An 11,002-nucleotide genomic window follows, 5' to 3' on the forward strand; every position below is an offset into this window, starting at 1 on the left:
CTCAGCCTCCCAAGTAGCTGGGACGACAGGCGCCCGCCACCACGCCCGGCTAGTTTTTTGTATTTTTAGTAGAGACGGGGTTTCACCATGTTAGCCAGGATAGTCTCGATCTCCTGACCTTGTGATCCACCCGCCTCGGCCTCCCAAAGTGCTGGGATTACAGGCTTGAGCCACCGCGCCCGGCCTTTTTTGTATTTTTTAGTAGAGACGGGGTTTCACCGTGTGAGCCAGGATGGTCTCGATCTCCTGACCTCGTGATCCACCCGTCTCGGCCTCCCAAAGTGCTGGGATTACAGGCTTGAGCCACCGCGCCCGGCCTGGGCTCCACCCTCTTGAATGAGATTAGTGCCCTTGTAAAAGAAGCTCAAGGACCGGGTGTGGTGGCTCACACCTATAATCCTACGCTTCGGGAGGCTGAGGCCGGCGGATCACTTGAGCCTGGGAGTTTGAGACCAGCCTAGGCAACATGGTGGAACCCCATCTCTACAAAAAATACGAAAAATTAGCCAGGAGAGTGGTGGCAGATGCCTATAGACCCAGCTACTCTAAAGGCAGAGGTGGGAGGATCGGCTGAGCCCAGGGATGTCAAGGCTGCAGTGAGTCATGATCGTGCCACTGCACTCTAGCCTGGGCGGCAGAGTGATACCTTGTCTCAGAAAAAAACGAAAAAACAAAAAAGCAAACCTGAAAAGCTTGAGTGAACTCCCTTGCCTCTTCCACCTTGTAGGGACACAGCAAGAGGTGCCATCTATGAAGCAGTGAGCTCTCACCAGACATTGAATCTGCTGGCACTTTGATCTTGGACTTCTTAGCCTCCAAAACTGTACACAATAAATTTCTGTTGTATATAAACTACCCAATCTAAGGTATTTTGTTATAGCAGCCTGAAGTAAGACATATATGAACATATATATATATATATATTTGAATTGCTAAATATGAAACAGTCCCAGGGCTATCACAAGGTGGGCACACAATTGCTAAATGTAATTTACACTGGTGTTTCTCAAGTCTGTTCATCAAAACATGGAGAATATTAAAAAACTTACAGCTCCTCTATACCTCCTTCCCTGCCTTCAGTATTCCTGGTATGAAACCTAGGAAATTTTTTTGGCTGGGCACGGTGGCTCAAGCCTGTAATCCCAGCACTTTGGGAGGCCGAGATGGGCGGATCACGAGGTCAGGAGATCGAGACCATCCTGGCTAACACGGTGAAACCCCGTCTCTACTAAAAAATACAAAAAACTAGCTGGGTGAGGTGGCGGGCGCCTGTAGTCCCAGCTACTAGGGAGGCAGAGGCAGGAGAATGGCATAAACCCGGGAGGCAGAGTTTGCAGTGAGCTGAGATCCGGCCACTGCACTCCAGCCTGGGTGACAGAGCGAGACTCTGTCTCAAAAAAAAAAAAAAAAAAGAAACTTAGGAATTTTTTTTTTTTTTTTTTTTGAGACAGGGTCTTGCTCTGTCTCCTAGGCTGGAGTGCCGTGGCATGATCTCGGCTCACTGCAACCTCCGTCTCTCGGGTTCCACAAATTCTCACTCCTCAGCCTCCCAAGTAGCTGGGATTACAGGCATGTGCCACCATGCCTGGCTGAATTTTTTTGCATTTTCAGTAGAGATGAGCTTTCACCTTGTGGTCCAGGCTGGTCTCAAACTCCTGACCTCAAGTGATCCTCCTGCCTCAGCCTCCCAAAGTGCTGGGATTACAGGTGTGAGCCACCGCGCCCAGCCCAAAACCTAGGAATGTTTTTAAAGCTCCCTGGGTAATTCCAATGTATAAACAAGACTGATAACCAGGTGTGGTGGCTCATGCCTGTAATTCCATCACTTTGGGAGGCCAACGTGGGCAGATTACTTGAGCACAGGAGTTCGAGACCAGCCTAGGTAATATGGCAAAAACCTATCTCTGCAAAAAATAAAATTAGCAGGGCATAGTGATGCATGCCTGTGGTCCCAGCTACTCAGGAGGCTGAGGTGGGAGGATCACTTGAGCCCAGGAGGTCAAGGCTGCAGTAAGCCATTGGCTTAGAGGAGTTAGACAAGTGAACAGGAGTCAGGAAGATCTTATTGAGGAGGAATGTGGACAGACATTGCAGAAGTAGGAGTGAGGCTGTCAGAAAAGAGGGAGCAGAGCGTTTTTTATAGGGATGAGAATAGTAAAAGGACTGGAAATAGCTGGGCTTATTTTTTTAATTTCATTTTTATTAAAACTGAGTCTCGCTCTGTCACCCAGGCTGGAGTGCAGTGGTGTGACCTTGGCTCACTGCAACCTCTGCCTCCTGGGCTCAAGCGATTCTCCTGCCTCAGCCTCCTGAGTAGCTGGGATTACAGGCATCTGCCACCACACCCAGCTATTTTTTGTATTTTTAGTAGAGATGGGGTTTCGCCATGTTGGTCAGGCTAGTCTCGAACTCCTGACCTCAAGTGATCTGCCCACCTCGGCCCCCCAAAGCTGGTTGCGGTGCCACCGCACCCAACCAGCTGTCTCAAAAACAAAAATAAAAAACAATCATGATTAGGCCCTACTCCCAGAGATTCTGTTCATTTGGTATGGGGATGAGGTCTAGCTATTTGTAATTTATAAATCTCCCTAGGTGATTTGAAATGTGCATCCAGAGTTGAGAAACATTGACAAGGCTTAGAGCAATGGCCAAGTTGATTTGCTTCCTGTGGCTTTTGCACTAGCTGTTCCCTTTACCTGGTGTGTTCTTCTCTAGGTCTTTCCATGAACCCTTCTTGTCATTCAGGACTCAGATTAAATGTTACTTCCTCAGGAAGACCTTCCCTGATCCCCCACAACAAGCTAAAATAACACACCTACATTTATCACACTGTCTTGCTTATTTTCATGACTGAATTAATAGCAGTCCCTGAGATTTCTCTATTTATGCTTATTGTCTGTTTTTCTCCAACCATCATATAAGCATCTTGAGTAAAGGCACTTTGTCTTATTCACTGCTGTATCCGCAGCACTTAGAACAGTGCCTGGCCTCTATAGGTATTCCAATATATGTGAATCAATGATAAAAATAAATTGTTTTAGTTCTTCTGATGGCGCTTTTTTTTTTTTTTTTTTTTTTTTTTTTTTTTTTTTTTTTTTGGATACGGAGTCTCTCTGTCGCCCAAGCTGGAGTGCAGTGGCGCGATCTCGGCACACTGCAACCTCGGCCTCCAGGGTTCAAGTGATTCTCCTGCGTCAGCCCCCCGAGTACATGAAATTACAGGCGCCCACCACTACCCCCGGCTAATTTTTGTATTTTTAGTAGAGACAGGGTTTCACCAGGTTGGCCAGGCTGGTCTCGATCTCCTGATCTCAGGTGATCTGCCCACCTCGGCCTCCCAAAGTGCTGGGATTACAGGCGTGAGCCACCTCGCCTAGCCCTGACGGCTATTTTCAACTGGTTTTTAATAAAATGTGCTTTACTTATGCAAAGTAATTGAACCATCCATGAAATAAGCACAAACTGATTTTTTTGTAAATATATCTTAATTTCACTGGGTTCATTCTCTTCACAGGAATCTATATTAAATCTGTTTCAAAGCAAGTAATTATCCTTTAATGTATTTTTACATATGATATCGGTTCCTAATGTTGCTTCTTAGGGAATACAGTACACATAGCATGGCAGCTGGGTATGGCAGGATACATTTATTAAATCAAGGGATTGCTGCTTCGAACTTTTGTGTTTGTTTTTGGAGACAGAAGACAGGGAACTGTAATTTCTAGAAGAGTAGAAAGTATCTCAGGAAGCAAAGGAGTCACAGGAAAACGCGAAGGCTCTGATTCCTTCTGAAAGAGGGACACATTTACCCTCTATTCTTCTCGGGGCACCTCTTTAACAAGTGAATGTGATCTGGCGGAAGTGGGGAGTTTTAATTTTAGGTGGAGACAGAATAGTTGAGATTATGCAAGTGTCTTGTTTCGTAGAGGAGTAAGCCAGTGCGGCAACATCTCCAAGCTGTGGGTCAGCTGTCGCTTGGTCTCAAGGAAGCAGCTGAGTCTAATTTACAACTCAGGCAGGCGATCTGAGGGCAGTGCTGCTGTCCTTAAGTCACCCGCGGGCCATTTCTGAAATGCTTTACCTACGAAAAGACAGAACATAACATCTGTTGCAAGGGAAAAATGAGGGACCTGAGTACTTCCTCCAAGTCCCAAATATCCAACCTTCGCCCCCGGCAACAGGGCTAGGTGCACGAGCAACCAGTTTTTCAGGCAGCCGCCTCCTCTTTCCTCCCTCGGCGTACTTCATCACGGCTGGAAACAAAACGACTTCGTATTCAGAATAATGGTTGAAATCTCACTGGCGCCTCAGCAGTGCGGGCAGCCAAATCCGCGGCTTCGGAGAAGGCCAGCCCACCTTCTTCCGACTGAGGCGACTTGAGCAAGACCAAAGGCAGAGCGACCCTCACGATGGAAGCAGCGAAGCCCGAGTGGGCGGTGCTTTCTGGGAGTTGTAGTCCGTGCGAGACAACGCCCTCCCGTCTCCACCAGGCTCTGCACTCCATCTCCCAGCCGCCCCCGCGCCGCGGAGGAGGCGAGCTCGGTGATGAGCTGCCGCAGCGATAGGGGGGCCTGGGGCGGAGAAGCCGCTGCAGCAGCGGCCGGGAGGCGCTGACATCTGGCATCCCTGGGGGTCTCAGAGACACTTGGGTGGACAGCGACGAAGGCCTTGTGGCCGCCGTGTGTCCCCGCGCTAACTCTCTGTCCTCCCCACAGGCGCGCGGTGTCCGCCATGGAAGCACATCCGATCGCCGGGGTCTCTGGGTGCCGCGGCCTCGGCTTCCCGGGGCGATGACGGACTAGAGGCGCCCTGCGTCCCGCCTGACTCCAGCGCTCTGGCCACCCGGGCGGGAAAGGGATCGGGCGGGCGGGAGGTCCCACGGTGCCCGCCTTTGCGCCGCCCCACCCCCTGAGGGCGCTGCTGAGGGGGCGCCAGCCGCCCATGCAGCCCCGGCGCCCAGCCGCGCCTGGCGCCCGCAGCTGAAGCGCAGGACGCGCGGCCGCCCTCGCTCACTGCCGTCCGCGCCCGCCGCCCCGAGCCGGCCGCCCTTCTGCCCCAAGATGTGGCACAGCGTCGGGCTGACCCTGCTTGTGTTCGTGGCTACTCTGCTGATCGTCCTGCTGCTGATGGTGTGCGGTGAGTGGGGGCGGCAGCCGCGGGGCAATTCCACACGCCGGGTCGCTGATGTGCTTTTTTTTTTTTTTTTTTGGTTTTGGTTTTTTGGTTTTTTTGTTTGTTTGTTTAAAAAGGGGCGTGGACGGACAAGTGTCTTAAAATCAACTGTTGTCCCTTAGCCTCTAGGGCTGAGCGCAGAGGTGGGCCCTTTACCCATGGCCGGCCCTCGGGCATCCTGGGGGAGGGAAAGGATAGGCTGCAGGGCTTCCTGACTCTGAGTGAAACTCTGTCTTGCTTCACCGGCAGCGTCTGCTCTTGATTTCATTCTCACCACAGGCTGCCCAGATTGTAACCTTGGCCTGCATTCGAAGGTGAAGTGATTGGTTAGTCCTTTTTCATTTGCACAGATTCTTACCTTAACGATGACAGGTGTCACCTTCGTTTCATCAGCGGGTGGGCTAGAGTTGGGTTTTCAGCACCCGTTCAATTGTTTACTCAGAGTTCAGCCTTAAACTCAATTCCAAGCAGAGATGTCGAGACCAGGCAGAGCTTAAAAACACCGGCTATATTAAACTTCCAGGGTCAGGTAACCTAACTCTCAGTTCTATAATAATGGTGCTATTTTGAATGCTGTGCGTATTTTCCTTCTTGGAATGAGAGGACGTTCAACTTTCTTCTTAGGATAATGTTAGCCCAATTTTAGATCTTTTTTATTTCTTTGTACATATATAGTAGCTAATAACCACAGGTCTCTTAGCAAAGTGGCTGAGCAATTGTGAAAATCTAAAAAGTATATAGAACACATGTCAGTGAGTTTACACATATTTATGAGACTGAAGTATGGGTTCAGGTTGATGTAATAATGGGTCAGAATTCATACAGATACTATAGGGCTTGTTCATTACATGATAAATGTACAAATTGTTACTTAGTGATGCTGTGGAAGACGTGTGCACTTGTGCATATGCGTGTATATGTATTTATAAACTTGTAGGTTTATTTTATTTTGTTTTTTGAGATGGAGTCTCATTCTTGTCGCCCAGGCAGGAGTGCAATGGCCTGATCTTGGCCCACTGTAACCTCCGCCTCCTGGGTTTAAGTGATTTTCCTGCCTCAGCCTCTGGAGTAGCTGTAGCTGGGATTACAGGCACCCACCACCATGACCAGCTAATTTTTGTATTTTTAGTAGAGATGGGGTTTAACCGTGTTGGCCACGCTGGTCTTGAACTCCTGACCTCATGAGATCCACCTGCCTTGGCCTCCCAAAGTGCTGGGATTACAGGCATGAGCCACCACGCCTGGCCTTGTATGTATGTTTAAAATTTATTGTGCTTTCCTATAACACCAGATTAAAGCTTCTAATTTACAGCCTTTCTTTTCTGATGAGATAAAGCAATTGAATAACTTCTTAATTTTCTGCTTGTGATGTCAACAAGCAGAAGAATATTAGAATATTGAACTAATTGTAGATGTTTAAGGTTCTTGAAGTAAGGACAACAAACTCCTTGTGATATGTTTGGATGTGGGGAAGGAGGGAAAGCATTTATTACCCTTTCTAGTTTGAAAATGCAAGCTACCTGGACATGGGAATGTGACATGTAGACCCTACCATACCCTGGCTAGGATATTTGCCAAATTTACCTTTGTGACTTCAGAATTCCAAATTGCTTTCTCGTCTCTAAACAGCTATTTGATGGTTTAATTATACAAATTTTTCTAAAAGTGCTTTTAGTTTCAGAAACATTAAAGAATAAGAGAGATGAGGTGTGTTAGGACAACAGTCCCCAACCTTTTTGGCACCAGGGACTCGTTTCATGGAGAATAATTTTTCCACAGACGGAGCAGGGATGGTTTTGGGATAAAATCATTCCACCTCAGATCATCAGGCATTAGTTAGATTCTCATAAGCAGCGAGCAGCCTAGATCCCTCCTATGCGCAGTTCACCGTAGGTTCACAATAGGTGCTCCTATGAGAATCTAATGTGCTGCTGATCAAACAGGAGGCGGAGCTCAGATGGTACCACTCGCCGCCTGCATGGGCCAGGGACCTGTGTGCTAGGGATGGGGACCCCTGTGCTAGGACACCTTAGTTGTTTGGAATGATCAAGAACTAAAAGCTCCATGATGAAGTTATCAACACTTTTTGTTGTTGTTGTTGGGAGAACTGATGATGGAGTAGCCTCATCTTTTGACTAGGATGGGGCGGGAACTTGGGGAGAGGAGGCAAGGATCAGACCAGACTTGAGAGAGAAACTAGAGTGCGATATTAGTTTGCCAGGGCTGCCATGACAAAATACTGGAGACTGGTGGGTGGCTTAAACAACACATTTCTCTTCTTTCTTATCTTTTTTTTTTTTTTTTGAGACGGCGTTTTGCTCTCGTTGCCCAGGCTGGAGTGCAATGACGCGATCTCGGCCCACTGCAACCTCTGCCACCTGGGTTCAAGCGATTCTCCTGCCTCAGCCTCCTGAGTAGCTGGGATCACAGGCATGCGCCACCATGCCCGGCTAATTTTCTGTTTTTAATAGAGATGGGGTTTCTCCGTGTTGGCCAGGCTGGTCTTGATCTCCCAACCTCAGGTGATCCACCTGCCTCGGCCTCCCAAAGTGCTGGGATTACAGGCGTGAGCCACTGCGCCTGGCCCAATGCCCGGCTAATTTTGTATTTTTAGTAGAGATGGGGTTTCTCCATGTTGGTCAGTCAGGCGGGTCTTGAGCTCAGGTGATCTGCCCACCTCGACCTCCCAAAGTGCTGGGATGACAGGCGTAAGCCACCCACACCTGGCCGAACACATTTATTTTCTTTTTTTTTTTTTTTGATCTGGAGTCTCGCTCCGTTGCCCAGGCTGGAGTGCAATGGCACAATCTCGGCTCACTGCAACCTCCGTCTCCCGGGTTCAAGCGATTCTCCTGCCTCAGCCTCCCAAGTATCTGGGATTATAGGCGCCCACCACTACACTTGGCTAATTCTTGTATTTTTAGTAGAGATGGGCTTTCACCATGTTAGTCAGGGTGGTCTTGAACTCCTGACCTCAGGCGATCCACCCACCTCGGCCTCCCAAAGTGCTGGGATTACAGGCATGAGCCACCGCGCCCTGCCTGAACACATTTGTTTTCTTACATCTCTGGAAGCTAGAAGTCAAAGATCAGCAGGATTGATTTTCTCCTGAGGCTACTCCCCTTAGCTTGTAGATAGTGGTCTTCTCCTTGTGTCTTCACATAGTCTCTTCTTTGTTGTGTTCTAATCTCTTTATAAGTCACTGGATTATGCGTCCTCACCCTATGACTTTATTTAACCTTAATTACCTCTTTAAAAACCTTATCTCCAGGCCGGGCATGGCGGCTCACGCTTGTAATCCCAGCCCTTTGGAAGGCCGAGGCAGGCAGATCACCTGAGATCAGGAGTTCGAGACCAGTCTGGCCAACCTGGCAAATCCTCATCTCTACTAAAAAAAAAAAAAAATGCCAAAAATTTGCCGGGCATGATGGCACGTGTCTGTAATCCCAGCTGCTCAGGAGGCTGAGGCAAGAGAACTGCTTGAACCCAGTAGGCGGAGGATGCAGTGAGCTGACATCGCACCATAGCACTCCAGCCTGGGTGACAAGAGTAAAACTCCGTCTTGAAAAAAAAAATAAATAAAAATAAAAAAATCAGAAATACATTGTCTTCTCTGTGCCCACCACCACCTTCATCTTCAGCCTGCATTAGTCTCCTAACTAGTCTTTTTTCCAACCCATCTTAAGTTACTTTTCACATACTAGCCACACTGTTTTATGAAGAATATTTTATCACCAGTCTAGTTTCAAAAGTCAGTAGTACTTATGAAGAGCTGGTTCCTTTCAACTCTGTTTCACTATTTTCCTGGTTATTTTCTTTCATATTTCTAAATAACATTCATTACTATCTCTTGATTTTGCATTTTTAGACATTATTAACCATGGTAGATGCTCCATCCATTTCTTTCTCTCGTTGCCATTGATAATACCTTTAGCTGACTTAATAGTGTGGATTTATATTTTGACTCTATAAACATTATTCTCTGCTGGTTAAATAGTGTAATATGACCACACTTTCATTCTTACATGGTTCTTCATTTTTTTTGAAGTTAATACATAATTGCCTTTTTAGCTTACCTACTGTTGCTTTGGTACATTGTTGTTTTGTTTTGTTTTGTTTTCTGAGAGGGAGTCTCACTCTGTTGCCCAGGCTGGAGTCCAGTGACGCGATCTCAGCTCACTGCAACCTTCACCTCCTGGGTTCGAGCGATTCTCCTGCCTCAGCCTCCTGAGTAGCTGGGACTACAGGTGCCTGCCACCATGCCCAGCTAATTTTTTGTATTTTTAATGGAGACGAGGTTTCACCATGTTAGCCAGGATGGTCTTGATCTCCTGACCTCGTGATCCACCTGCCTCGGCCTTCCAAAGTACTGGGATTACAGGCGTGAGCCACCATGCCTGGCCTACTTTGGTACATTGTTATGTGCCCCCTACCAGATGTTCCACAATCTCTTACACTCATCAGTAGTATTTCCCATATGTTCAAATGGAATGCTTTTCCCCTCCTTCCCCTACCCAGCTCCAGAACCTTCCTTCTTTCTCAACAGCTGTCATTCTGCAGGAAGTTGTACTTTCTCTGTCCTGTTCTGTACCCTGTTTTCTGGGTCTCATGTCATTATCTTTTTCAGTTTCCATTCTTTTTTTGTTGGAGCACATTTTCTAGTAGCTTTTTAGGAAAGAATGCATGAAAAATAATTTTTTGAGCTAATGCATACCTGAAAATGTCTCTATTTGTTTATATTCTACCTTTATACTTGATTGATAATTTGAATAGGTTTTGGGGTTGCAAATGATTTTCACCCAAAATTTGAGAATGGTTACCCCATTGATTTCTTGCTTCCAGGTCTGGTATTGAAAAATTTAATGCCTTCTGTTTCCTTGTCGTTATACATGACTTGGTTTCTCTTTCAAGATGCTTTTTGGATAGCCTTTTTGTCATTGTATACTGGAAAGTCATAATGATGTGCCTTTGTATGTGTCTCTTTCATTTTTCTAGGTCCCTTCAGTTCAGATTTTTTCCTCATTTCTGGGGAAATTTTCTACTAGATTTGTGATCATTTTTTCCTCTCCATTTTCTTTTTTTTTTTCTTTTCTCTCTGAAACTTCTGGTAGTTGTATGCTGGACCTCTTGGATTGATCTTTTTATCTCCTAATTCCCTCCTCCCCCTTTCTTCTGGAGGATCTTTGGGGCTTTATCTTCTGTCTCTTAAAATGAATTTTTAGTTGTAGCTGTCCAGTTTTTAATTTCCGAACTTTGTTGTTATATGATCAGCGTTGGACCTGGGCTGATCTGTGACTGTGTGATCAAGTCACACAGCTGGCGTTGCCGCTTACTAGCTGTGTGGCTTGAGCAATCCACTTAACCTCTCTTATTTCAGCTGGTAGGTAAATTCACAAATAATTCAGGAATCCTGAGGTTCAACCGTGTTTCTGCTTATTTATCTTACATTGAGGTACTGTAACTGTAATAGAGCTGTTTCTCGCAATATCAGGTTGCAGTGAAGAGGTTTTATGGTAGGGCTTCTGAAGAAGGAGATGGAAGGAAACTCCAAATCCATCTTGGAGTGGTTTGGGGCTAGGGTTTAAGGGTTTTGGAGTGGGCGGATTGATTGGTCAAAGAACCCAGGGGTGAAGCTATGGGACAGGAGATGAAGACACTATTCTCGTGCTGATTTGATTCCTCTGTAGAGTGTCTTTAAACTGGTCATAAACTGGTGACAGCTGTTTTACTGTAATTCCAGAACCTGAAAAATGTCTTAAGCAATTCTTTTTTATTTTGAGACAGAGTCTCCTCTGTGGCCCAGGCTGGAGTGGAGTGGCACAATCGCCGC

The 11,002-nt window shown here is 46.8% G+C and overlaps 1 protein-coding gene across 1 annotated transcript in view; it reads left to right on the forward strand.

Moving 5' to 3' along the window:
• The first annotated feature begins 4,880 nt into the window (after nucleotides 1-4,880).
• SMIM13 (small integral membrane protein 13) overlaps nucleotides 4,881-11,002 on the forward strand; it is a 44,154-nt gene continuing 38,032 nt past the window's right edge. The window contains exon 1 of the mRNA XM_050789617.1: nucleotides 4,881-5,136. Coding sequence (XP_050645574.1) covers nucleotides 5,061-5,136 — 76 coding nt within the window. The 5' untranslated portion in view covers nucleotides 4,881-5,060. The remainder of the gene's footprint in view (nucleotides 5,137-11,002) is intronic.

This window comes from Macaca thibetana, chromosome 4 (assembly GCF_024542745.1).
Source record: "Macaca thibetana thibetana isolate TM-01 chromosome 4, ASM2454274v1, whole genome shotgun sequence".
NCBI classification, from domain to species: domain Eukaryota; kingdom Metazoa; phylum Chordata; class Mammalia; order Primates; family Cercopithecidae; genus Macaca; species Macaca thibetana.